Source organism: Pterocles gutturalis, unplaced genomic scaffold (assembly GCF_000699245.1).
Source record: "Pterocles gutturalis isolate BGI_N339 unplaced genomic scaffold, ASM69924v1 scaffold25004, whole genome shotgun sequence".
Lineage (NCBI taxonomy): Eukaryota > Metazoa > Chordata > Aves > Pterocliformes > Pteroclidae > Pterocles > Pterocles gutturalis.
This window is the reverse complement of record NW_010136456.1, coordinates 18,018-45,959: the sequence shown is the minus strand read 5'-3', so window position 1 is coordinate 45,959 and position 27,942 is coordinate 18,018. Positions and strand designations below refer to the sequence as shown.

The window sequence follows — 27,942 nt, the reverse complement described above, 5'->3', positions numbered from 1 at the left end:
GTTTTTTGACTGGTAACTTGAGTTTCTTGCATCTAGCATTTGCCCTGTATTTCAGCTGCAGGCTGAAAGCTTTTTTTTTCCCCCAAATGAAATTTAAGAGATGTTTAGGAAGAAGCTTCAAACAGAATTTAATTTGGGCTTGTATACTAGCTGACTCATGGGTCTCCTACAAAAGACTCACCTTCATGGAAGATGAATGACCCATTTTTCACTCAAAATTTGCAGATTTTCTTTCATCTGACCATAAATAAACCCATCCAATTTTCTACCTAAGAAAAGATATAGTACAAGTATATCCAAATGTAGATAGTAGATATCGGGTTCCCTTTCGCTCTCTGCATTCCCAGATCTTTCATTAGCGCTAAACACGGTTATTGCAAGGAGCCTTCAGAGCAGCATCTGGCTTCCTGGGAGAGAGCCGCCCAGGCTGTGCCTGCTGCTGATGCTACCAAACTTCTTGTCCCACTCTGGGGGCAAACTGTGGGAAGGCGCGAAGGGAGGGACACCCTGGCTTAGAATCATTCCCACAAGATCCAGCCTTTCAAGACTACCTTCTTGCAAGCAAGCAATCCCCGTTCTTGGAGCAGTTATCTTGAAGAGGGGGACTTAGCTTCCTTACCTGAGCATACTAGTAAGACTGAGTTTCCAGTTCAGAGAAGAGAAAGGAAATTATTATTTGCATACCATCGTCATGCTTGTGCAATCATTCCAGAGCAGCACTGCGCTTAAATGTGGGACCGTACCTTTTATATAGTGATGGAAAAGCAGAGGCACATGGACAATGAGCACAGCGTGATGTCTCTTGGCCCTATTCTCATTTTAAATGATCTTATTTTGTCCGTGTTGTCTGCATATTGACATGACAACTAACCGGATAAAACTTAGCTAAGTACTGACCTCTCTGACATGTGATTTAAAACTGTCTCATAGAAAAATCTTTGAAGGATATCCAGCTGAAATTGAAGTATTCAGCATCAGGGCAAAGAGAACTACAATACATGAATACAGAGAGGACTATCCTTATGGTAATTCTGGCAGATGGCATAAGGTTGCAGGCAAGTAATAGAAAATTTGAAAACTAATGAAACAAGATTAACATAGGCCACTCCATTAGTATTTCTGCTCCCAGACAGCTCAGTTCTGACTATATTTTATAGCCTCATGGAATTAAAGCACTGTACTTACTGGCAGCAAAAGCAAATTAGATCAGAATACTGTTTGTGGATGATTAACTTGCATTTCCTTTCAAACTAAATGTGTGCACTTCAGTCCTTTGGAGCCACACACAGCCAAGTCTCAGGGAGTTTGAGGAACAGAATATAAGGTCCAGTACTTCATCTTAGGTGAAAAAAATTGGATAACCAGAGATCGAGGTGAATACAAGACTTTCGTAAACTCTCACAAATTTATATGGTGTCACTGCAGGACAGATTTTGCCTCCAAAAATCTGATTAGGGGAAAAAAAATGAACAAACTTTTCCTTATGCATCCACTGCCTTCTGTATGTTAACCAGACTGAATTAATTTGAGCAGATGTAAGGTATTTTGTGATCTGTCTTCTTCCAGTGACAACACAAGAAGGTTTTATTATAAAATACTTGTCACTGCTGATTTTTGGGATTCCTCTGTTGCAAACTGAGGGATAGAGTGGTTCTGAATGTGAAGACGTTTGTAAAGACTACACATTCCTGGAAAGTGGTTTTACTGTTCTTGATGTGCATAGCTTTCTCTAGCTATCAGAGGTCTGCACAAGGGAATTAAAAGGCAGAATTTAGGGCCAGCTTTTCATGTTTGGTTGCCGAAATCTGGGCAGCAAGAAGGGCTTACATACCTGGCTTGATATTGGGAATATTGAACATTTGCACTGTTACAAGTGACAGACAGAAGTTCAGCACTGCTGAAAACTGATCGGTCTACTAAGGAGGACTCAATGTGTGTTTGGAAGTCAGATTTCCAAGAGACTGAAGGGCCATATACTCCTTCAGGTGCACCAGTCCAACCATTAGATGCCACAGGCATTTACAAACATACACCATTCCTCATATGCCTAAAGCTCCACACCTATACACCTTGGTAGCATCCTCTGGATAAAAAGAGTACAAAACCACATACCTGAGTTCTGAAATGCCAAAAGGGCAAATGCGTGTCTGAATTCTAACGCACAAAATGTGTCCTTCTTCCTAGCTCACTTACCCCATCTTCTGAGACCGAACACAAGAAGACAACTTAAGACTCGGTGAAGGCTTGCTTCACCTGCTTCTGTAATCCGTCACACAAACTGTCTCTAAGCTCTCTAAGGTGTTGTTTTGGACTCCAAGAGCTGTCCCATGCACTGGAAAGGGCTGCTTCTTAATGTCTGTGTCACTCTCCACTAATACATTACCCCCCCATGGTGGAAAGGCAGCCCACTGATGCTACTCCTGTCCCCTGTGTTTTAATCATTTGCACCCAGTTGTCATTTGCAGAGGCTCAGATTCATTTCAGAAGAACCCCCTCAGCCCCTGACTTTAGACTGAGCAGAAGCACCTCAGTTAAGAGCAATGTCGCCTTACACGCAGTAGGCAGATGTGAAGAGGTGCTAAGTGAGAACCAGCAGCAGCTGGTGAACTGTCTCTCTTACTAGAGATACCTTAACTGCAGAAGCAGCCTATGGTGACTATACTTCTGACTTGGGCAATCCCTGAAGCGGGATGCAGCTCTCTACTGTGGAGTTTCCTATTTTCTTCATGCTGAATCATCTCCTGCCACCCCTTCTTAGACCAAGCAATCTGTACCCGTATGGGCTGCACCTCCTGTTGCTGTATCCCTGCTGATACACGTTCCTGCACTGTGGAGGAAATTCCTTGATGCATCAATACAATTTCTTAGAGTGAAGTGGCTCCTAAATATAGTAAATCTCAGGGATTAATCGGTGGAACTGACCTCTTTTTGCTGCTGAAAAACAAGAAAATCCCTATCAGTGCATTCTGTTAAAATAGCCTGAAAATAAATTATATGTTGCTTTTATGATGACAGTCATGCAGATTTATATTACTATTATAAATTATGACTACAGTTACTTCAAGTAATTTTGTTATTTGTCTTTCAGGGGCTTATCGCACAAAAAGAAAAAAGGGCAGTGACCTGATATCTCATGTGAAAGATAAAGACACATAAACTGTCTAAACAGCTACCTCACTACACGTGGAGAAGAAAATAATTTTTATGTAAATGGAGTCTGAGACCAAAATGCCTTTCTCCCTCACCTCCTTTCTATTTCATGATTAAATAAATCATAAAGCTGTCACTAGAGACCATGTAGAAGGAAGTCTCAAATGGTAGAAATGAGAGCTTTCTGCATTTGTCTACTTTTAATTTCAAAAAGTATTTTGAATTAAAAAAAGAAAGAGAGTGAAAAAATAGCATAATGTTATTCCCATAGCTGATTTCTCAGGAGTACAAACAAGCTCTATGTCCTCTCGTAATAACACAATGGATTTTCAAAAACAAACACAAATAAATTAAAATTAAATTATGATCCATACATTTAATTGAGATTCACAGTGTCTGATGCTTTTCAAATTCAAATTACCACCAGTAATTTGCACAGTGCATCTTTTTGCATAACTTATGCAGCTAAAGCATAGGTCATAGCTTCTCCAGTCCCCTGTTTGTTTGTTTTTTTTTTTTGTTTTTTTTTTTTTTTTTAATAGAGATATACTTCTGTCATAGTGCTGGAATTTTTGCACATAAAACATGAATAATAATTTACAATTTTTCATAGATGCACCAGCTCATGTTGTACAGCACTTAGAGTGCAGTACAGAAAGTGGGCAGGGAAAACCAAGCAGTTTTGTGTTGAAGAACAGACCAAAATTTAATTCTTCTGTCATTAGAACAAATACGCAAAAAGTAACAACAGTTGTTTTGTGTCAGAGGTCTCTGGTCTTCAGCAAATAAGATTAAATACCCCAGTGATAACACAGAATTCTGTGCAGATCAGCCATGTCACTTCGGAAATTGAATATACACGCATGTCTTACCTAAGAGGGGTGTGAATTTGAAGCTGTAGGAACTAAATCATGGACAGCATCTACCAAAAAGGAGCTACTCCAGTAAGAGGTGTGATGGCATAGTTAAGATTTAGTCCACAGTGTTTGCATTCAGGACAACTTCACTGGGTAGTGAAGTTCTTAGTCCTTGATCTTGTAGATATTTCAGTTTTTAATTAGTGTGACCTGAGGAAAAGAAGGCCTTTGACTACAGGAAAACATTTTTTAAGCATGGATATTTAAAAGCACACACACAGCCTTGGGTGCCTAAAAGGTTGTGATCCTCCCCAGCTACATGGGGATGCATTTCAGGACCATGTTTGGTACTCCACACTCACTGGGAATGAAGGTGACTGTGGATGTCTTTTTGTGGAAAAAGGACCCAAAGAGGAGTCCCCAACATGTGGAGTGTGCTGTGTGGGCTGGGGTGTGAGGGGACACTCTCCATGGTGGTACTCCCTCGGGGGGATGGCTTGAGCCATCCTCCCAAGACAGCACCGGTGATTTGCTGGTGGTGGGAATCTTGGCAGCAGGATTTTTCTTCCTGATGTTTACCCCTCTGATGACAACTATTACTCTCCACATCTTCCTCCCCTATTTGTTGGACTGAACAAGCTCGGGACTCTTCACATCTCCTGTCAACCCACAGGTTCTCCATCCTGCTGGTCATCTGAACAGCAACTGAAATATAAGCCCGTATGTCTGAGGGAGTAAATGTCTCTTTTCATGTTGAACCCGGGAAATGCAATGTTTAACCATGCAGGAGTAAGCTGAAGGGTGGCGTTCCAAAGGTGCAAGGAGGAAATGTTTTAGGCAGCTTGTATTGTGAACTAGCATGATGTTTTTGCATGGGAAGAAAGGGGAAAAATCCTTTAAAACCACATAGGAACATCACCAGAGACACTATTTGAACTGTTAGTTAATGGTAAAACGAAATATTTCCTACCCATGAAAGTACAAATCATGTATTGAATCAGATTCCAAAGATGATGTAGTATGATAAGAAATGCCAAAAGTGATATGCAGAATGCTAACTCCTGTGAGAAAATAAGAAGAGTGCTTCACCAGTGTTGTCATGACACAAACTAGTCATTATCACTACGTTCAGGGAAAAAGTTCTGTTTCCACAGCACTTTTCCATGATATCCTTTGATTGGAGAAAGGGAGTAAAAACAATGGCGTGAGGAACATTAGCTGGGGTTTTAAAAAAATAAACAAATACGGCATTTCAGAGCATGTCGTCTAAAAATCACATGCAGGAAATAAACAAAGTTGAAGTTCACATACTTAAAAATGATCACTGCCACATGACAGAGGCCATTTTGCTTGTGACATAGACACATTTCAGCTCAGATCTGCAAATCTGACCACAGCATCATCTCATGGCATCACCGTTCCTACCTATCTTGGTCTATCTGCTTTTTCTGTTCTTCAGCCCACTCTGCACCTTTCTGCTTCTCAAGCTTTCCTGTCCTTTCCTCTCTCTCTGGCCCAGGAGCAACTCCATCCTCAGCTGCACCCCCTGCTCCTTCCTCCACCCATCCCCAGAACCACATGCTGCTCTACTCAACATCCTCCTCCTCCCAAAATGTCAGTGTCATGCATGATCCAGGAAATATCAAAACCCAGCACCCCCAAATTCACATACCAATGGGAACTGACATCTTTCTCATGCGCCTGTTTTTAGTCCTGGTACTCGCTGATGAAGACAGCTGGGTACCAGATTGCTGCTTTGGTGTAACTGAAAACCACTGCCACTTTTTTTTCAAACAATTGTCCACATCAAACATCAATTTTGCTCCTTTACTTGCTGGTGGTAAATCAGGATCCAGGGAAGCAGACCACAGTCAGACAAGCTCCCAGGAAATTTATCCTGTAAGGATTTTACCTGCCTATTGTGAGGTTTGGCTATCCAGTCATTAGTGGAACTGATACAAAGAAACAGCAGCAATTAATTTCACTGTGAATTTACCTGCTTTGTCAGCTCGTTTGGAACATACTTAAGAAGACAAGGTAATAGCAGCCAATTTTAAAATACTTTTTTTTTCATTCCACTCAAATATTCTCAAATCAAACCCTGACTTGAAAAATAGCTGCTGAAATTTGGGAGTCAAATGTTGCTTTTGTTAAGACAGTTAAGGCAGTGAGAATCCTTCCACCACCAAATTCAAGTGTCATTGACTAAAGCCTCCAGCTAAAACATAAGTATCCCTTTTACCAAATCTGTATGAACTCCTTCTAACTGTTTGCCTGCCACGTTATGGTTTATCATGGTAGGGCTGCTTAATACGCTAAATGGTTGATTCCAACTTTAAAGGAAACAGCATGAAATACTTACTACCCACTTGTGCTTTTTCACACACACACACATAATCTCCTCTCATCGCACACATACAGGTAATTGCTTTGTTAAAACATATGGCTTAAGCCTGTAAATCAGGATGGTTTAATTTAGGGAGTGCTGCTCACGTGCTGGTAGCCAGGCACTGGAGCAGGAGCAGGTGTAGTGTGCAAATCCTTCACACACAGCTCCCACAGCTCTGTTCCTTGGATCTTTGACCCATGTGGAGTTTGTACACATATGCAGAAGAAGGAATATTCAGATTCAAGTTATCCCAACTGTAACACGGCCATTTTAAGGCAAGCAGCCTCCTGTACCCAACACATCAGTTTCTGTTATCCCATCATGCTGCTGGTAGTCTAACACAGAACTGGAATATATGATCTTCATGCTCTCCTTTAATCAAGTCCCAATAATGCTTGCAGGAAACCCTCTGCAACAGATCTGAACCCAGGAAATCACACTGCTTACTGAGAGGCAATCAAACACACAAGAAGGCTCTGGGTATTTGCATAGCTCTGTGTTCACACGGGGAAACCATACGCTCCAGGTGCAGCCATGGAGCCGCAGAAGACAAAGCCAAGCCATAGCTGCTCTATGCAGCAGCAGCAGGATGGCATGTGATGCACACAGGCTTTCAACAGGTGATGAGAATAATCTCATGCACAGGATTTGTCTGCTACTAATGCATGCAAATATCTGATTGTGCTGAGGCATTGCCAGTCTCTCCAACAGCTCCTGAGCATATGTGTGAGCAACTCGGGTAACAGCTCACATAAGCGTGGTGCACTGGCAGTTCAGCACAAGCAACCATTGACATGCTACTCAGAAGCTGAAAAGTCAGCCTGACACATATTGAAACCACTTGTAAATCCAGTGGATTTGCTGAAATTACAATTTATGCTGTTTCCATATTTCCAAAATTATTCTCATTCTTTAGCATGCAGAGGAAAATTAAGTCACATTTTCCTTAACAATTGCCGTTCCCGCCTTACTGCACATCACAGCCCTCTGGGGTGACTTTGGTAGCACTGACCTTGGATGTCGCCGCAGTGGCATTAGTTTCCTTACCACTCCCCGGTGCACTCTCCTCGATCGCTGTTGCTGCAGGGGCTTCTGCCTTCTTTGTACTTGTTTCCAGAGAAACAGGAGGCCCTACTTTCCCCAACCCACTCACCGGGGTTGAGCTTGGACTGCTTGATTGCCGTGACTGAGCCTTATACCAGCTAGGGTAAAACAAGGGATCGATGGTTTCTGCTGTGGCCGGCATTTGAGTGTCAGACTCTGGGGTCTGTTGAGAACCGCTTGGTGTCACAACCTCATCCTTAATCAGGACAGATAAAGACAAGAACAAGCAGAGTGCACCATGTTACCTTCCCTTAGTCACGTTGCTCTGCATGCCATCTTTGTTATATTTCACTGCAAGGAATAGATTTGTCCTAGTATATGGCCCAGAGGAATTAAAATCAAAATGCAAAGCAAAAGCAACAACCATTTGAACAGCATGGATATGGGAAAGGAAATAAGTTACCCAAAAAATAAAGTAGGAGGGTAGAATTAGCTGGGAAGGGGATGCTGACTGAGAAAGGAGTGAGCAAGTGGTTCCTTAATTCACACAAACACCCAATTCAGTCCTAAAAATATAAGAAATTCTGCATAAGAGCACAATGAACCAGTACCAGCCATGAGCGATAGGTGCAGGTACTTCGAATGGCTTGTTGGGTTTTGGGTTAAGAACAACATGTTTGTTGATATGAGTAATCAGAATAAGAGGAATACAAAGACACTGGAGAGAAACATTTGCCCACCACCCTTGCTATCAATGCTATAAGGCAAGCACAGTTGCTCTGCCAGAAGAGGAGCAGCCGGCTGAACTGCACCTCTCTACCTGCATCAGGCTCTCAGGGCTCATCCACGCAGTACCTGGTATCACCACAGCATTTCTGCTTTGCCTTTCTTACAACAGAAGGCAAAAGCTGAAATACAGGTATCCCACACACCACAACACTCACATGCCATGTCTGACCATGCCCTAATGGCATTTTACAGTTGCTACAGCAATTGGACCTTTCCCATTTTAGCCTTAGAAGTGAGGGACTTCATGTTAATGGGCAGAATTTCTTATGTCTAGTTCCTGTTTGTAGAAAAACCTAAATCAGTTAGGTGACGTAAATTTAGTTAAGTTAGAGCAAATCCTCAAAAGACGAACTTTGGTTAAATCAATAAAGCCCGATTTGAGAGCATCTTCACACAACTGGTGCTAACTCACTTATGTCTTCAAATCAAAGCAAGAATGAATCTACAGCATTTTCCCCCCTTTTTATGTGGGCAGCTTGATATAATAAAAAAATCTTTACATGCTCTGTTGTTATCATACTGGCCTCCTCAAATATCTTCACAGCAGCCTTTACTCGCTCAGCAACTTCACTGGGTAAATTGCGTAAGAGGAGAATTTGCTAAGTTAATTTTATGTAAGACCAGCTAAAGTAGCACATGAAGTATATTTTTATGTAGGTCTTTTAGATTATGCGGCAATTATGGGCTCATTCTAATCCCATTCCTTAAATAAAAGTGCCGGCCTAAATTATTCACACCCTGAATCTGTTTGCTGCTAGGTTGTAAGCGGCAGTTTCCTCTCCTGTTTGGTGTATAATATCCCTGCATCCACCTAGACAAGATCCACAGGATGATCAGAGCAGAAGGCAGAAAACGCCATTCATAGAAAACAGATTAGAAGTATTATCTAAAAGTTGGTGGTGTAAAGCTCAGTAAATCCAGAGGGAATGTCAAATTCTCCTAGTATAAATATTTTAACAACCATTTCATTTATAATAGTTAGTCTGAGTTAAATCACAGCAAGCATAACATCCATTGTAAGACGCTTAACTCCCAAACTGAAGCTCTTTTTTCTATATCTTATGTACCCCATATATATCTCAATTCACCTAACAGTGTAATTTTTTGCCTATCAAGCAATACATATGCAGGTCAAGAGGACAGGGTGTAGTTGCGTGTGTGTGTACAAGGGAAATAAACAATTTTGCTCTCCAGTGCATCGACTCCCTTAGCTGTGCTCCTGATGTATGGTGTCTACAGGCCACAGGGCAGGTTTTTCTTGCCCTGCCAGGGTGCACTCAGCATAGCTGTCAGGGCAGCAGGGCAGCAGGGGTGCTTACCTGAGCAGCAGGGACAGTGGGTGGTGGCACCGGAGTGGGTTCAACTGGGGGCTCTACCACTGCACTCTGGGGTTCGGGGTCCTGCTGAGGTTGTTGTGGTGCTCTCTCATCCCCTTCCTCTTCCACCTCTTCCTCCTCCTCCTCTCCTGATGACTCTGTGTGGACCTCATCCAAATCTTCACCATCCACTGTCTCGTCCTCTTCCTCTTCTCCCTCCTCCTCTGATAGGACACGTGTAAAAGGACAGGGCTGAGAACCACATGAAGGTAACTACAGTCTTTAAGTAATTGCAAAGCCATTTACAATTGCATTGGCAAAGCTACTGATAATCTGCTGCCTGGCAGAGGACGCAGGCTGGGGAGAGGGCATTGGTGAAGAGCCTGCTCCCCCCAGCCTGGACTGGGCAGTGTCATGGAGCTGCCAGCAGGCACTTCGTGGCAGGGAGGACACTGAATGCACACGCTGTGTGTTAAAATCTTAAGCTGGCCCTTTCCATGGGAAGGAGGCGAGAAAGTCCTGCCAACGCAGTTATCTTCATGAGGGATGTGCAGCATGGCCCCACGTATTCTGGGGAGAGGATACCTGGTCTGACACAATTTGGCAGGAAAAAAAAGTCTCTCTTGCAATTTTAAGTATATGTTTGTTTCAAACACCATTGAAGGCATCACAACAAATCTTTGCCAGGTCAGTGCTTTCAACACGACTGGAAGTTTGGGATAGCAACCTCCCTAAAACTAGACTGCCAAACTTGGTCAAACCATTGCTTTTGCACCATCTGACACATCCTGTTGTCAGCATTTGTGGCTTGGCTTTTTTTCAGAGGGAGCCCTCTAACAATGCTTTTTCTTTGCATAATCACACTATTCATACTCACAAATGTCAGATGTTGTTCAGAGCCATCCTAGCACTTCAGAGAAGTAAACTTAGATGGATGCATTAACCCAAGATCCAAACTGGCTGTGCATTTTACACAGGTTATGGCTTTGCCTGAATATGTAGAAGGAATGTAGATCTGCAAACTAAGTAACACTCTCATAGTGGATAAATGTTTCTGCAGACAAATACGCTTCTATAAGCAGAGCGCTGAACCTCTGCTGCCCCGTCCCCTGGCTGCAGAGGACCTCATTGACTGTAGTAGGATTTTCAAATACAGGACTGAACTCCCTGTTGCCAAAGCCCTTGCTAATGCCTTGTCCCCAAGAGGCAGGTGTCACATTCCCTACCACACGGTGGGGGTGTGTGTCTGGAGCATGAGGTTCCGATCTTGGCAGATGCACACACGTGCCAGGGATATGGCAGGTCACAGGGACGAACTGGGCATGACACCGTGACTAGAGATTGTCCCAACCAGGATAAATCCCTGGAGGTTCGTGACCCTGCGAGATGGCACCTGCTCCTCTGCTGCTGACTGGTGCCACAGATGTTGTCCCACTACACGGAGCCTGTGCCAAGTACAGCTAGTCCATGGATCCCAACCGACAAACTGCGCAGCAGGCACGCCAGGTCCCTCACAGGGAGCAGCCCTGCACTCAGAGTTTATCATAAGTTGTGGCGGGGGAGTAAGCAAGAGGTGGCCTCTGCATGCGAGTTAACTGGGCTGATGAAAGTAAATGTAAATGTACTAGTGGAATCCAATGCTAGCAAGAAAATTAGAGATATCCAGGTGACTATTACTGCTGCCTTCTAATAGAAGAGAACTGCTTATTTTGAAACATTTATCTCCATTAACTTCTTGTGGCTTACTCTGTAAGGAAAAGTATAGATGAGCCTAGATTCCAGGCTGTCCTGGGTTAAGCAGAGACAGAGTTAACTTTCTTCATAATAGCTAGCAAGAGGCTGTGTTTTGGATTTGTGCATTTACTTTGGTAAATGTAGAATTGCAACTTTGCATTATTATATAGAAATATTGAGCGTGTTTAGTCATGATGTCATGACAAATGACATAAGATGTTAAATGCATGAAAGGGGATGACAATTTTTGTTTCCCTCTCTAAATCCATAATCTTGAATTTCAATTATGTTTCTATTACATTTCTGGATTATTATAATAAAAGAGTTTTAAAAAGTACCTTTCATAAACATTTCTTTCAGTAGTAAACATTCTATTTCTTTAAAAACTTTCTAGAGCAGACAAGCCATACCATAAGAGCATCTTTTAGGGAAAAAAGGACTTTATAGGCTGATGTAAAAGCTTTATTTTGTAGTCCCTTCACATGAGGAGACAGTAAAGATCATGGGTTTAGGAAAGTGTTGAGGCCACATAAAAGGTAAGATCAATGGTGTCAACAGATTATGTGTTTTTGACTGTGATGGATTTTTGCTTTTGATTATAATTGATACAAAATTGTCTAGTTACACTTTGGGATGGAGAGAAATATCTGATTCAAGTTTTCCTACTCAGTATCATCATGTAAATTACACACAGCCGCAATTTAAGAAAGCAATTTAGGTGAGATAAATGACATACCTCTGTCAAAATCAATTTCTCGTATTATCTTTTCTTCTCTACTGAGGTTCACTGTGAATTGGTTCATATTTTCATACCCATCCTCTATTTTTTCCATTTGAAATCCTTTAGATGCTTCAGTAATTCTAAAACAGAGAGATTGGTTATTGGCACTTGGATTTGCAGATACATTTGTAATTTGTAATTCATTATAAAGATCAAGAATCTCAAGTTTAAATACTTACTTTTGTAGCAATGTTTTGGCATTCTGTGAAAACAAAAAGGAAATAACTGACTTCTTAAATGGTTCCATTTCTTCAGAGATTTTATGCATTGAGATCTCATTCTTACACTGGCGCTTCTAAACACACTAATATGGGCCTCATAACCGACAACCATGAGATCTATGAATGAGATAAAATTTGGATACTAATGCAGTACACTCAGTATATGTCTGAGTAAACCCTTTAGTTCTTTGAAGACTTTCTAATTAAAATATGAATATGATGGGAAATATGTACAATTTCTACAAAAATGAAATGGAAATATTTTTGCTCTTTCCTCGTGTGTGTTTGTGGTGAAAAGTAATTGTTCCGTTACCAATTTTAGTCATAGTAACTGTGTCTTTGACTATCCATAAGGGCATACTTCTGGAGCCACAAAATTTTATTTGTCTGGAAAGAATATTGTACTCTTCAAAGGCAATTCTTTGATGAAATAAAGTTTGTTGTTTTTTCTTTTTAAAAAAAAACCAAAACAAAACACCCTTCCAGTCTTTAGTACAGAGGAACTGTAAACTTGCAGGACAATGAATTCAGTCGACAGGCTGCAAACAGTTTACTAATCAGCTCTCCTAAGCTTATAGCAGGAAAACAGAAGGAAAAAGGAAGTGAAGTAAGGGCATGAAAATGTGACTTAGAACATAAATATTTAATTCTTGGAAAGTTAATCACTCTGGCAATATGCAAATGAAACCTATATCTCACAGAAGTTCATATTGACATATACTGTAGTGGTGGGACAATAAAGATATGTTGGAAAATGTTAAAATTCCTGTTTCTTCTTTGGGGAACGGAAATTCGTACACAGGGTAGCATATTTTTGTGCAAACAGCAAATACTCACGTTCTTGTTTTGGTTACTATTCACAAGAAGGCTAGTCATTTGTCTGTGTTGACTCAAGTGTTTAAAAAACGAGTTTGTACAAATGTTCACTCAAAGGTGACCAAACTCTGAATGTGCCTAAAATTGAGAAATTCTTAAATAATAACCCATCATTCTTTTTCTATCTCTATTTATAGACTTTATACCTGCAAAAACACGGCCATTTCTGGTTCTTCCATGAACTGGATTCCTGATTCAACCAGCTTTGACACAGCTTCCAAATGATCCGCATACTTCTTCATCAGGGAGCGGACGTGTTCCAGTTTCTCCTCTTGGGTTCTAGTGATTATTTGTGTCATCTCATTTTTTCTTTCTTCCAGTACAGAATAGAGATAATCAAATTTTTCACACAGCTGCTCTTTCTGTCGTCTGCAGCATTCCTGTGAATCATTTGGTTTATGTTAAACATGTTATGTTCTTAAAAGGGTTTCTATTTTTACAGTTACTTGGAAGCATTTTTATCAAAGAAATTCATTTTTCTGAACAGTGCAAAGGATTCTGAATGACCCAAGAGACTTTTATAATTTTCAAAATCCAAGCTATTGGAACAAAAGTTCTAAAACTGTTCTCAAAGTCTGAGTTTCAAGCCACTGAAAGCCCCCAAACAGGTTATTGTATAACTTGTCAGTCTGCTAAAAAATTTTGAAAGGTATTTATGATGCCTGTAGTGATACATCAAAGTCTGCTGAAAGAGTAAAAATCCCCATCATATTAGCAACTGGGTTCATTTTCACAAACAAAATTATTTTTAAAGGAGCAATCATCTCAAATCAGCTCTAGAGAATTTTCTTTTTCTACCAGAGAACCTGGAACTATCCTGGCTGAGCTTGATTTCACATACACCCTCTTTAGACTCTGTTTTGACAACAGGTGTCCATTATATTACATTTACTGTGCACTGACTGAGGTAGAGGTACCACAAAGAAAATGGTGTGTGACTAAAGCACAAAGAAGGAGGAATCATGTTCCAACCCTACATTCAGGCACTAATTTGCACATCATTTTTTGAGACACTTTTATTGTCCTTCCAACCAGACAACAACCAGTTGAATGCTCTCTGACAAGAACACACTGCACTTGCAAGGGAGGATTTATGGAGAGTAAATCAAAGACAGGTTATCTATGATGTTTGAGGTCCACCAAATAGATGTACTTGAGTCATCTGTATGCCCTAGCACACACAGATGGACATAACCTTGTTGTGGTTACATCTAGTTGTGGATGGTGGTGATTATTTAAATCTCTTTCCTAGGAACTGAGGCTGAATCAATTCCTCATCTTCGTCCCTTCAGGCATAATGCTGAGACCCTGGCAGCACAGGATTATTAGCAGTCCCACAGTACTTTTGGAAGTGATAAGACTGATTATTCATAGCACATTGCCAGAGATAATCCCACTTTTTCCTAACTTTCAGACAGAGCTATTTTCTATGAGTGGTGGGTGACAGTCTGCTCTGTGTCATTCAAAGGAAAAAGCCTTTCGAAGATGGATGTGTGGCCAAAAATCACTGTCTACATTGAGTGATGGAGAGCGAATACAGATCCTGTTGCATTTACCCAAGTATCCACCTCTGCTTCCCAATGAGGAAGACTAGGCTAAACAGGCACTCCTAATTTAAAACTCTTTGTGGAGGGGCAGTCTTGTCCTGTTGTCATGGTTTTTAACCCCTGTCAGCAGCCAAACACCACAAAAACGGCTTGCTCACCCTCCCACCTCCTGAGGATGTGGGAAGAGAATTAAAGCGGTAAAGGGAAAAAGGACTCGTGGATTGAGATTAGAACCATTTAATAACTAAACTACAATAATATTGGAAATAATAATAATGATTATAATAGTAACATATACAAATACACAAATGAGTGATACACAGCGATGCTGCTCAGCACCTGATGACCAAGGCTCATCCTGTTCCCGGATAACGATCCCAGAGCAGGGAGAGTCCCGAAACTGCAATCCTGGAACAGAGGTAAAAGCCCTAGTGTCCGAGAGACTGAGACAACCACGAGAGAGGGGTGACCTAGAGGGAGATGACCCAGAGCAAGAGACAGCACTTCCAGACAGAGCCTCATCTCTATACTGGGCATGCCGTGCATGATATGGAATAGACCATTTGCCAGTTTGGGCCTCAAACCTAAACCTAAGGTTGAATCCTAGGCTAGTAACTGTGGCTGTGCTCCCTCCCAGCTTCTTCTGCACCTGCAGACACTGACACAGCAGAGAAGCTGAAAAGTCTTTGGCTGTCCTGGCAGCAACTATAAACATCTGTATGTTTTCAGCCTTCTCCTCAGCACAAATCCAAAACACAGCCTCACACTAGCTACTATGAAGAAAGTTAACTCTGTCTCAGCTTAAACCAGGACACCTGCCCTTCTGGAGGTCCTTGCTACTTCTCAGAAATTCCTGATTTGTGAATTAGAGGGTGGGGATAAGGAAGCTTTCAAACTAAGGGAGTCACAGTTCCTGTCATTTTATTGTTCAGATCTCAAATAATCTTTCTCTCCTCTTTCACTCCTCTCTTACTTTTCTCCCAGTGTTTCCTGGAGTTCCACTTGCTCCAAACTCTTCTTCAGTTTAGTCTACAACAACCTCCTCTGAAATGTCCCTCAGATTGCTTGTTAAACAACTTTAATTTCAGGACAGGTGTGTGCTATCTTTGCCATTTCACACAGGACAAGCATTAGGAGAAGAGCAAAAGAGTGAAAGCAGGGTGCCCTGAGAGGTCCTTCCCTGTCTCTAAGCTCTAATATATAATATTTCCTGCCAGCAGAATTACAGTGTTGTGAACATCAAGAGCGAGAGTGCAAAACCTTAGAGCAAATGCTGAAATATTTCTGAAATTATCTTTTTCTGTATAAAATGTTCCCATATAAAGTCTCTGCCTGATGGAGTTACCCTAGGTAGATTTTGAGTAATAAAAAAAGTTAACAAATACATAACTTTCCATTCTAAAAAATTCTCAGCCTTTTTGTTTTTTAAAGCACAGATACCAGAAAAAAAAAAGAGTCCTTGCCACTGAGAATGAGTTGCACCACTTGTTCTGAAATACCTGTATTGACTGGCCTATGCTATTAACATTTGAAAGAAACACGGTAGTTTTTCCTTCATTATTTGACTCATATAGTTTACAAGATGAAACTTAATTATTTGTTATAATTTTCCAGTATGTATGTAGTATTTTATGTTCACTTTTTTTTATTTTCAGTATAATATGTGAATTTTGTCCACTTTTCAATCAGTTAAAGGCTATACTCAGGTTTTTTTGTTTTTTTTTTTTTTTTTTTTTTGGCTTGGCTAGGAGCAATAGCTAAATATAGATCTGTAGGCTATTTCTTACTCCAGCTAAAAGAAAAATGATAATGTATTTTCTACTAGAGCAGATACTTATTGTTCTCAGCAAAGTGTTAAATAGAGAGAAGAGACAATCCTGGATTATAAGCGTTATTTCCGTGTGTGCACATTTCTCAGCTCCAGCTGTAGCTTTTCATCTTCAAGGACAAACTGATGTCAATTCAGACAAAGCTGTTATTTGGTAGGAAATGTGATTTACTTGAAATGTAACACAGAAGTGCCAAGGTAAGCTCCAAGATCTATTATGCAATCTTTGACTTTAAAGGTGAAAAGCCTGTTAAAACATCTGAAGGTAAAATGGCTGCACTTTCTCTGGGCTTTGAGTTTAAAGTTTAGACTTTAAACTGAGTGGATGGCTGAGGAAGCTAGTTTCAGAAACAGTTGTGTTTATTAAGGTATTTTTAGCACAGTGTTTTCTCCATAATTCACATTAGGTGTTTGAAGTTTTGTTTCTGGTTCAGTTAGTTAAACTTAAGTGAGTATAAGCTTTTGCTTTTGCATCATTCAAATTTCTGCAGTTAACCTACTTGAAAGGCTCATTTCTGTCTGCAAAGTCCTGATAGCAGCCAATTTCATCCTTGCGACATGAAGGCTTCCTGACTACAAAGTTCTGACTGCTGATAATGTGCTCTCTCATTTACTTGAGCTTTATGTTCTTTGAACCAATCTTGGGCATTTTCTGTTCTTCCTTGCTCTGAGGAAATAGAAGCCTTGGGCAATTGTGTATGTAGATTGTGGAATCAATTTTTCTTACCAAATAGAATCTATACATCTTGGATTAACTTCTTTTTCTCTGCAGTTTCTCTTTTCTGCTCCAGTTCTGAAGGGTCAATATAATTCTAATTGGGCTGAGAGGGTTGCAACTCCTTCACTTGATGCTTCATCAAACTCTGATCATAAAATCAATTCATATGTGCTCCTTTCAGCCTATTGCTCTGTGATGCTCAAATCAGTTGGAGCTGATATTTATATTTGCTTTGCTGGTGAAAACCTCTTGGAGGAAACAAAAACCACTTCTGCTATTGAATGACAAAAAAAGCCAATTCCAGCTCTGCCAGAGCTAGACCTTTACCAGAAAATCCAGACTCACAGTAAGAGCCCAAACTCTTCCCTCCCATGAGCAACAAAACAAGACTCCTTAAAGGACAACAGAGATACATTAAATAACTACTTCTGCACAGGAGGCAAAGTAACCAAAGACAGAACTCACTGACATACGTAGGAGCTGCGCTGTGGCTACGCTATGGCTGGGATTAAGGCTCTGCTCACAGGACCAGACAGGCCTTAGACTAATGCTCGTGTTTTACAGCTTTAGCACCTGATCTTAGATGTGAAATGAACTGCTGGGAGTTGACGGCATTTTGTTGGATGTCCTTTTAACTTCAGCGATATCCTATGCCACTAAGCGTGATGAGCAAGATGTGCTGATGTGGATTAGCCTTACTCTTTGTCCTCAACCACATGGTCAATGTCAGAGGCAGGCTGCCAAACAGGACTCATCCTTTGGTAGAGGCAGTACGGCTGATACTGCACAAAGCCTCAGGTAATGTGCAAAATGATGTGGGAGTGCAAAGTGAGGTCTGTTAAAGAATGGTTGTTACCATCAGTTTAAAAGATGCAACTTCACACTGAGATATCTGAATTTAGAGGGGTGGCACCTACCTCAACATTCTTGCAGGTCTCCTCCAACTGTGTGACTATCCCTTGCACTCTGTCATTGCTCCCCACCAGGACCGCGATGCCGTCGCTCAGCTCGGACTAGGCAGTAAGGGGAGAGCAAGTGGGAGGAAGTTAGACACCATCCCACTTCAGGGTGGCACATCTAACAGATGACGAATGAGCTGTACCAGGGTATTAGTTCTTCTTTCCACCAGAAGAGAGGAAAGTTGGAGCTTTACCTGCCCACGAGTTACCCATTAGTACTTTGACATTTGTTTCCTCTCCCAAAACACGGTGAAAACATTGACATTCTGAAACTTTTCATTTCTCCATGAAGCTTTGGAAAGGAGGAAGCACTTTGTTCTGGGAGGCTCTTCTGGTGTTTTTGTCTGAAGCACTATGTTTCAGCAGCCCCAAAATATTCCCTTTGGGTTTGTTGAGAGAAAAGTCTTTTTCTCTGGAGGGACTTTTTTTAAGTGTCTGCCTCTAGCCTCACCACTGTAGTATTTCCCTGATGACTGTATTTCTCGGCTCTGGAGAGAAGAGGTGGCCCATGGACCTGGATGGACGAGGGTGCTACAGAGCCCCTGGCACAAGGGTAGTGGGGTTGGGGCTGTGGTGAGCAGGAGAAGGGAGAAAAGGCAGAGGAAAAGGTGCAGGCTGAGCCACATGAGTGGAAAAAGGGAATGGCCTAAGTGTGGTGAGGCAGATGACTGTGGGCTGTCCTTAGAAGAGGAGACACAGAGAAGGAGTCCCTAGGGAATTTGGTGAGGGTGCTGGGGGGGGGAGGACAAGGGGCCCTTGGCACACTGCTGTAGTGACAGAGGCAACCATGTCTGTGGCCTCCACAGCTTTGTAAAGAATCCTTTGAAGCATGCATCCTGCTGCCTCAGGGTTACACCTCCAGTCTTAAGCAGCCCCTTTCTGCAGGCACTCTGTGAGGGACACTGCTGCTTGCAAATCTCCACTCAAAGGGAGTGATCAGAGACATGTATTTGGTCCAAGAAACTTCTCCTCCTTTCCCCTCCCTTTTTGTCTGAAAAGGATGTTTGTAACTACTTTCCTAAAGTGCCTTCTCATTTGTAGTTTCCACACACAAGCATCTATGTGACAAAGTTGAAGGCTGGAATTGCAAACTTGGCCTGTCTGATTGCTTGCCCCACAGGGGCCCTCCAGAAAAATGAGCTGTTTATCTCAGGAGGATAACCCAGTGAGTCAGGTTTTAAATTAATACTGTATTAAAAATAAACAAGTCTTTTACTGGTGACAGCAAGGGCAGAGGATGTTAGGTACATCCTGTGCTGCCAGTTATTGAATATTCCTGCATTCACTTGCAGAAGGAGGTTTTTCACTTAATTTTTCTTAAAAATGGGATGCCTAAAGGCAAAAGTGCCTGATAGATAACTATTTGATTTGTAATGGTCTGTTCTCTTTCCAGTTCATGTGTTGGAAATCCCACTTGATCTAAAAACACTTAAAAAAAAAAAAATATTAGGAACCCCAAAAGAGAGATCTTCAGCTTCACATCAAATAGCTGTCTAAAATGTTTACTCACTATACCAATGAAAATTGGAACAATGCAATACCTTTCCATGTGATTTCTTATAAATCTATTTTGCTGTGTTTCTAAACAGTTCCTACAAATTAGTGTGACACTTTCACTCACACACAGGAATGGCAAAGGCAACCCCAGGCCCCTTTGGAAACTTGCAGGAAACCCATGGGAATACTTTCCTGTCGACAGTCCTGTCAGCCGCTGGGAGGATTATGAAATACAAAAAGATATTTACCTTCTGTTGCTGGTAAACATTTGTGAGAGGAGCAACTTGACAGTCTTTGTGGGCACCAAAGACTTTGCACAGGGAGCAGGTGGGCATTTCACAGTTCAAACAATAGATATTAATTCTCTCATCTTCATGCTCTTCACACATTGGCTGGTCACACTTCCTTTCGGGTCTGCAAAAGGAAACGGGTTTAAAACAAATTTGTAATCAGAAACTCATGAGCACCAACATTTAAGGTATCAGCAGAAAATAGGGTACATATGTATAGCAGTGTCCAAGACTGACCTGAACACGCAGAGTAGACTCAAACCTGCCACACAGCATGACTAAATAAACAGCAGTATAGCTTACTGTCCTGACACAACAGTGATGACAATACAGCAGCATGACTTCATACGGGGATTCCACCTGGGAGGGTGACTGAATCCTTGTTCATATTTAAAAATGTAAACAACCTCACTAAGACTGACCTCAGACTACTCATGTACTTTAATTAGGGTGTTATCCAACATCTGTCTGAAACATGAAACATATGTAATTCCTTTAGAACTCATCACACAAAATGTTGGGCACTTCGCCTCAATGCAGCAAAGCCCTTATTCAGGGGGCTAACTTGAAGTGAGAGCAACAGGTATTGGTGGACCTTCACGCCCTTAACTCTGTGTCTCTGCTGACAAGCTTTGTGACGGTCAGATCAGGACCACCAACATCAAACAGAACTGGGTCCTTATGGCCTTGACAGTAAGCCAGCAACCAAAATAAGGTCTCACAAAAATTACCTTTAGCTGGGTGGCACGCGTCTATCTTGTCCAGTGTTGAATGCTTTAACAGCAGCTACTCAATTGTACCAGCTGCCAAGGGCACAGGTCACGCAAGAAGCGTTCCTAATTTAGTTGTTGCTTCCTTTAAATGAGACACTTAACTGACATTCCCGGTGTAAGTGAAAGCTCTGGTCCAGTCCACGTGGCAGGCTGCTGCCTTTCCGAGCCCACGCTTCAGGCTTAGCACTCTGAGCATGTCTGCGACAAGCACGTGAGTGTGTGAGGGTGTGGTACCACACCACAGAGTTAGTAGACCAATGCAGGGAGCGTGCCCGTGGGTTCAAGCCTCCAAAGGTTGCCACTCCTACTGTGGCAATGTTAAATCTTTCCAATATAAGCCATTATCCCCTTTTGCTACCATTTGGAAGGAGAACTATGGCTACGACCAGTAGCAAGTAGAGAGATGGCAAAATAGAAATCTCTTTCCATCATAAGATAGAAAATATTTCCAAAACCATGTCATTTGATGCAATTAAATGGCAACAATTTTTTAAAAGCCATTCTGCAGAGCTCTGTAGAAAGGAGGCTACAGTAATTCTATTAAAAATTTAAAAATTTATGGAAAGATCATTATTTTAGGTTCTATTACAATTAAATTTTTCCATACAGTTTGATAGAATGGACTTGACATTTATTTTTTAATGACAAAATGCAGGTTTTTTTCTTCTGAAGGGAATGCAATGTGGTCAATTAGACACATTTAAAAAAAGATTAAGCAGCAAAGGAAATGTCTCATATATTCATATCTTTTAATCTCAGGAGGGCACTGGAATTTAGAGGGTTCATAAGGAAAATCTGTAATCTGCAGTATAACATAGTATACCAGAATAAACCAAGATGGACACTTCTGAAGGAAGCCTGTATTACTTCAGTCAAATTTACAGCATACATTTATATAAGACACTCAGTGTATCAAATCTAGCATCGTTTCAATGCTAGTCAAAAGATGTGTGTCTCCACTATAAGGAATGCTTTACGTTGTTTGCAAGTGACTGCAGACAGCCCCTAATATATTCGTGCTCTAGTGCACCAGTGGGAAGGCCTGCATACGAGGGCAATAACAGACAATGAATTTCAAAGTGATTAATTAAACCTGAAATAGCTCCTCCTCCTGCAAATATTTGCAAGATCAGAACCAGAAATTACTAGAATGTTATTTGACACTGGAATGGTGCCACTAGCATGTCAGACACATTGCACAGGGCAAAAAGGCGATGGTGTCAAGCAAGTTCAGCCAAAAGTAGCCAACCTTCAAAGGTGCCGCAATGAGCTTGAAGAAACCTGGCAGAACTCCCTGAACTAGTGGGGCCCTTAAGACAGTGACAGAAGACTACAAGTAAACAGATCTACAGTCTCCTCCCTAGGCTTTGCAAAAGTAGAGATTTTTGGCAGAACATTCCCTGTTTTCAAAGGAGATCCTCTAGGTATAGAAAAAGCTAACACACAACCCCTATGTTTAAAATGATGGCTGCTCCTGAAACAAAAGTTTAGAGAGCAGCCAGTAGAAAAATTACAGCGTGGCTTTAGTAGAAGAAAAGCTTCATTATAAACGTGCTTGTGACCAAAGAAGTGTCAGGTAGCTCAAATGGCCTAATAGCTTTGTGCTCTTCTTCTCTGACTCTGCTCTTTGAGATGCTAAGCTTGTGTTTGACTGCTATAGACTTATTCTTTTCCATTAAAATCAGATTTAGACCTTAATGTGCAGAGTGTTGTGCATATTTTATGGAGAGGAGGATCCTCAGCACTGGGGAGGCCATACCTGGAGTATTGGGTCCAGTTCTGGGCTCACCAGTACATGAGAGATGTGGACATACCAGAGAGATTCCAACAAAGGGCCCTGAAGATGATTAAGGGTCTAGAGCATCTCACCTGTGAGGAAAGGCTGAGAGAACTGGGACTTTCAGCCTGAATAAGAGGAGGTTCAGGGGGATCTTAACAGTGACCTTGATCTTATCAATACCTTCAGGTATCTATATACCTGAAAGGAGGGTGTAACAAAGACAGAGCCAGGCTCTTTGCAGTAGTGCCCAGTGACAGTACCAGAGGCAATGGACACAAACTGAAACACAGGAGTATTCCCTCTAAATGTCGGGAAACACTTTTCCACTGACCAAGCACAGAGTGACCTTACAATGACATCTGCTAGCTCCCTCACCACTCATGCATGCCTCCCATCAGGATATCTGGTTCTTTTTAATGCTCCCTACCCTGCTCCCCCTCCACTGAGGGTAAGTCTTCCTTTGTCTGGACTTTCCTGCTGGTCTCAGGGGCCTGGGATTACTGAAGGCTGATCTTACCAATAAAGACCTAGGTGAAGAAGGTAGTGGGTACCTAGGCCTTTTTCATGTCCTTTGTCACAGGAGCCCCTGCCCCATTTAGCAGTGGACCCACACTTTCCCTAATCTTCCCTTGTGCTGCCTGTAGAAGCTCCTGTTAGTCTTCATGTCTCTCGCCAGATTCAGTTCCAAGTGGGCTTTGGCTTTCCTAACTCCATCTGTACATGCTTGGACAGTGCCTCAAAATATTCCGGAGTCACCTATCCACCGTTTTTACCCTTCTTTTTAAATATTACTTTTATATCAGGAGCTCCTTCTCAATCAGTGCAGGTCACCTGCCACCATTGTTTCAGTTCCTGTATATGGAAATGGGTCATTCTTGAGCTTGGAAGAGGTGGTCTTTGAAAGTTCACAATGATGAACTCTCCCAAAAGCGGTGAAAAGCCCATCAATACCCAGGATAGAAATAGGGCTTAAAAAATGAGAAGAACTAAAAAGTTTGTATGATAGACACAGGAATTCCCGCAGCTCCATTACATTGGTACTATTGTGAATGCCTGACCCAAGAAAACAGTTGGCACAGGTGAGCTTGGGGCTTTGTCTCCATGAGGAGTTGAAGAAGATCCAGGTGGTCTCTCTCCTTATCTCTTTTTTCTGCCATCTGCAGGGTTCCTCCTGCAGCTCCCTTGCTTGGTGGGCTGTGGGCAGGGAGCCCATCTCCCTGGCCCACCCTATGTGAGATCCCCAGGCAACCCTGCAGCCCATCCTGGAAAGCCATGTCCTCCCTTGGGAACTCTGGCTAAGGCCTCTGAGGTGTCAGGGACAGCTGTTCCTGGTAGTGCTGGCTGCGCTGTCCTGCAGTCACCACCATTGCAGAGCCCCTGCACGCTGCTCTCAGCACAGCGCCTGGTCCCTGCCGTGCACGCTGCTGCACGCACTGAGCCATCCGCGCTCAGGGCTGCAGGGACAGCAGGGAACTAGGGCTCTCCCTGGTAGGTGCAAGGGAGGAAGAGCACTTGACCCTCCTCCCTGATCAGGATCCAGCTGGAAACAACGTCCAAAGCACCTTTTGATCAGGAATAGCTGGTCAAGGTTGTTACAGGCTGCCAGAGCTTGTGAGAAGTTACAGCCTCCTGTTGCTACCCTTTCCTGGTGGCAGCAGGCACCCTGATGTTCCTCAGATTTTTCAGGTAGTCAGTAGCCTAAAGACTCTCAGACATTGGTTTAATATTTTAGCCAACTAGCCAACTCTGTTTCCACTGCGTTCAGTCCTTTGCCCTCCTTTAAAGCTCTGCAGGAGCCACGTTCTGTCTGAAGACTTCTTTCCTTGCATTGTTAATAGATTCTAAATTGGGCAACAGGTTACGCTGCCATTCGCTGGAATTTGAGGAGCAATGTGATAAAAGACCATATGACGTGATTTTTAGTAATAGGAAGGGCTGCATGTGAGGGCTTGTGCAGACCCTCCCAACCCCATAGCCCAGCTCCTGTCCCAGCTTTTATTTAAAAAAAACCCAATTCCTTAATTGAAGTAGAAGCTCAAATTTAAAAAAAAAAAATGGTAATAAATTATTTTTGCCTAAGCAGGAGACAAAGCTTTCTCCCCAGTTTAATTCCCCTCACTCTCCTAAATTCATGTGAAATGCAGCTGGGGGCTGGCATCATTCCGGCACACATAGTTACGGGGAATTACACCCACAGAAGGACCCTGAGGGGAAGAGGGTCCTGTCTGGAAATCACAGGTGCTGCCAGCTTGAAGGGTTGTCTTGGGAAGAAACATGGAGGCAAAGGTGACATCATACTCTTCCTCCTGTGTACCTCTGCCAGACCCCAGCCCTCAGTTTGGAAGAGGACAAAAGGAAGAAGGGGAGAAGACTTGATTTCCCTTGACTTTTTGGTTTCAGTGGGAAAGCATGGGGTAAAGCCGTGGCAGATCTTGCTCACACTCTCATGGGAGCCTGAGGAACATTAGGAGGGGGAGATAAGCAGCTGAGGCCTAGAAAGTGCCAAATAGTTTAGATAATACTGCTATGCATTGCTGCTGCTATGTAACCCTGATGATAACTTTCATCCTAAGGACATACATGAAGGTTAAATAAGCGCCTTAACAGACTAAATAAATGAACCTTTTGGACAAATATTTAAGCAAATATATGTTTATATATTTTTTCTGTTCCCCCCTTTTATTCATCATGTTGTGTTTTAATTCTGTGGAATTTAAAAAAAAAATCTACTAAATCTCTTACATTTCAGTTTAACTGAAATTTTTTCCAATTGCCCATGAGCTACTCAGGAAAAGGAGCTGCATTTCTTTATTTTTTAAAGTTAATACAACTGTGAGCTGAAAAAAAAAAAAAAAACAAAACCAAGAAAGACATGAGGCCACACATCTCTGGCTTATTTGGTCAGAAGCAAAGTCCACCACTGTAGCTTTGCTGATTCATTTCCTCCGAGATTTTCCTGACTAAAATAATATTTGGGTATCAATGACACACACAAGGGTAACTGACCCTCTCTTGGCACTGAGAGCAATGGGCAGCAGAAAGGACAATTTTAAGCCAACTTCATGCTCTCCAATGCTTTGGAGCTCCAACTACATCTACAACAGTCCCTGAAGGAATTCAAACAGCTGAGAACAGCCAAAGCCACCACTGGGCTCCGAAACGTCCTCTCTGCTGGTGACTGTCCTCCTCTGCAGGAAGAGGGTGGAAGTGCCCTCAGCAACCCGAGGCAGAGGGCTCTGATTGTTGCGTTCACCTGCTTCAGTGATGCTGCCTCATTGTCCTTACAAAACCAAGGTCTTTGTTGGGGTGTGATGGGAAGACTACCAGGGAGCACAGCCAGGAGTACACCTTCCTTCAGGTGTACAAAAAACATTGCCGTACAAAACCGGCCCTGCAGATGTACGCTGGTGACAACCCCTGGGTGAGAGCTGTTTGCTTGGCAGCCTTGGACCAGGCTTAGCTTCCTCCATACTAAGTTCTCCAAGGTGGTACAATGCACCCAGTCCATCCCAGGGCAAGAGAGATGAGAAAGCAACATTTTTCTATTGCTGGACCATTACACATCCAATGAGGGCAATTAACACTCAGGAGTAATCTTACTTTTTAGGATTAACCCGTTCCTCTGCCCTGGGGTCCTGATTCTTGTCCAGAGCCATGCAGCACTGATACATATTACTTCTGGCTATTCCTTCTTTTTTGTGGAGTCCTAAATAAGACTTGATTTTGTGAGTTCACATCCCAAGCTGACAGGAATGGAGATTTTTTTTTTTTAGTTTTGATATGACATTATGATACAGGGTATCTTCTGTGTGAAATTCAGTTTTTTCCTTGTTTGCACTGTCTGCCTCTCAGGATTTTCTAACAAGATTTGAAATTTCTTTCCCCTCTTTAGCATGAGAACACACAGGTTAAAGACAAATAAGATTCACCTCAACTGTTTTTAAAATAAATGATGTGAACCTAGCTACTTTTCCCTCATTCATGTGAGTAGCCATGCTGTCCTAGAGGGCTTTGCTTGCCCAGTTAAGTGTTACTCATGTGAATTATCATGGCGCAATCCTCTGCCGTAAGTGGAAGCAGGGAAATTCAGCATCTATTCGGCTATGGTTTTCCGTGCTCAGTGAGAGCTGACTTCATTGCACAGCAAACAGACAGGCATGCACGGCAGCATGATCCCTTTCAGCACTTCCAAGAGGGAAAACAACTAAATCAACTTCACGTGTGCCAAATGGAAAGACCAAAGGCCACCTGTCTCCTAAGTCACGTCTGCTTTTGTGGCAAACTTCCTCTGAAGGGCACACACTCACTCGTTACCTTGTGGACTCCTGCTTGTAGATGTCGATGATGTTCTCCACCAGAAGGTTCCTCTGCAACCCGTAGACACCGTGCCGGTCAAGGACCACCTCGTGCCTGCAGGAGGGACAGCGAAAACGGCCTCCCGACGCCATGGTTGTGCCTCCCCTGGTCGGCAGGTAGGGGTTGGAGGCCTGCTCTTGCCAAGCAGCACAGGGAGAGGTGAGTAAGGCCGTGCAAAACCGTGAAAACCTCTTTCAAAAACATGGGGGCAAAACCACACTTGTAGGAAGCCGTTTGTCGGTATGCCCAAGGAGAGGGTAGCTCCAACAGGCCACCCCCAGGAAAGCACCTGGCAACTGCCAGGTGGGGAACCAGTTCCGTGTGGCCATGTCCCCACAGCTGACAGGTGGCACTTTAATCTGCTGCGAGCTCAGCCCTGGGCTCCAGGGACACTCAAATTCTGCTTTAAATCACAGCCCCCGACCCGTCTTGCCTACTGCTAAAAGCAATAAACCGAAACATGTGAAAACTCTGTTTTCCCATTCATTCCAGCCAGCGCTGCTAGGGAAGCAGACCTTTCTGTGGGAAGAAACCTACCTGGAAAATGTCGCTGGCGCATTTCCGACAGAGGTTGTGCTGGCAGGGCAGGATGACCACGGGCTTGGTGAACATCTCCAAGCAGATGGGGCAAATCAGCTGTTTCTCCAGGTTATCCATGGTTTGCTGTTCTTTGGAGAAGGACTTGTAGTTCAGGGAGGTGCTCATCCCTAGCTTTTCCAGGGGCATACGCTCAGGATCACGGCCTCGCGGAGGGCTTTCCGGGTTAATTTCCCTTGAAATAAGTCCAAGGCTGTGCTGCGATCAGAAGCTCTCTGGGTCGCTCTGGCCAGAGGACATTGTTTAAACGAGGGGCTGAAGGGAGCCGGGGCTGTTTTTAGCAGCACGGCGTCACGAGATGCCATCCTGCCTTGCCCATATAAGCGCGTGAGAGGAGGACAGGCTGGGACAGGTGACGGCTACGGGGGGATGGGGAGGTGGCTGGTGGGGCCCTGGCTCTCCTCACTCACACATGGTGGCCTTCACCCCTCGAGGAGGAG

General features: G+C 42.7%; 1 protein-coding gene across 2 annotated transcripts in view; it reads right to left on the bottom strand.

Moving 5' to 3' along the window:
• Positions 1-27,728, bottom strand: part of TRIM55 (tripartite motif containing 55) — a 37,779-nt gene extending 10,051 nt beyond the window's left edge. The window contains exons 1-9 of one of the 2 annotated variants that reach the window (XM_010082319.1): positions 27,443-27,728; positions 26,864-27,036; positions 19,955-20,120; positions 18,168-18,263; positions 13,304-13,537; positions 12,240-12,262; positions 12,016-12,140; positions 9,549-9,769; positions 7,409-7,696 (exon numbers count right to left, since the gene is read on the bottom strand). In XM_010082319.1, coding sequence (XP_010080621.1) covers positions 7,409-7,696; positions 9,549-9,769; positions 12,016-12,140; positions 12,240-12,262; positions 13,304-13,537; positions 18,168-18,263; positions 19,955-20,120; positions 26,864-27,036; positions 27,443-27,631 — 1,515 coding nt within the window. In that variant the 5' untranslated portion in view covers positions 27,632-27,728. The remainder of the gene's footprint in view (positions 1-7,408; positions 7,697-9,548; positions 9,770-12,015; positions 12,141-12,239; positions 12,263-13,303; positions 13,538-18,167; positions 18,264-19,954; positions 20,121-26,863; positions 27,037-27,442) is intronic. The other variant, XM_010082320.1, reaches the window with a different exon arrangement.
• Positions 27,729-27,942: the final 214 nt, after the last annotated feature.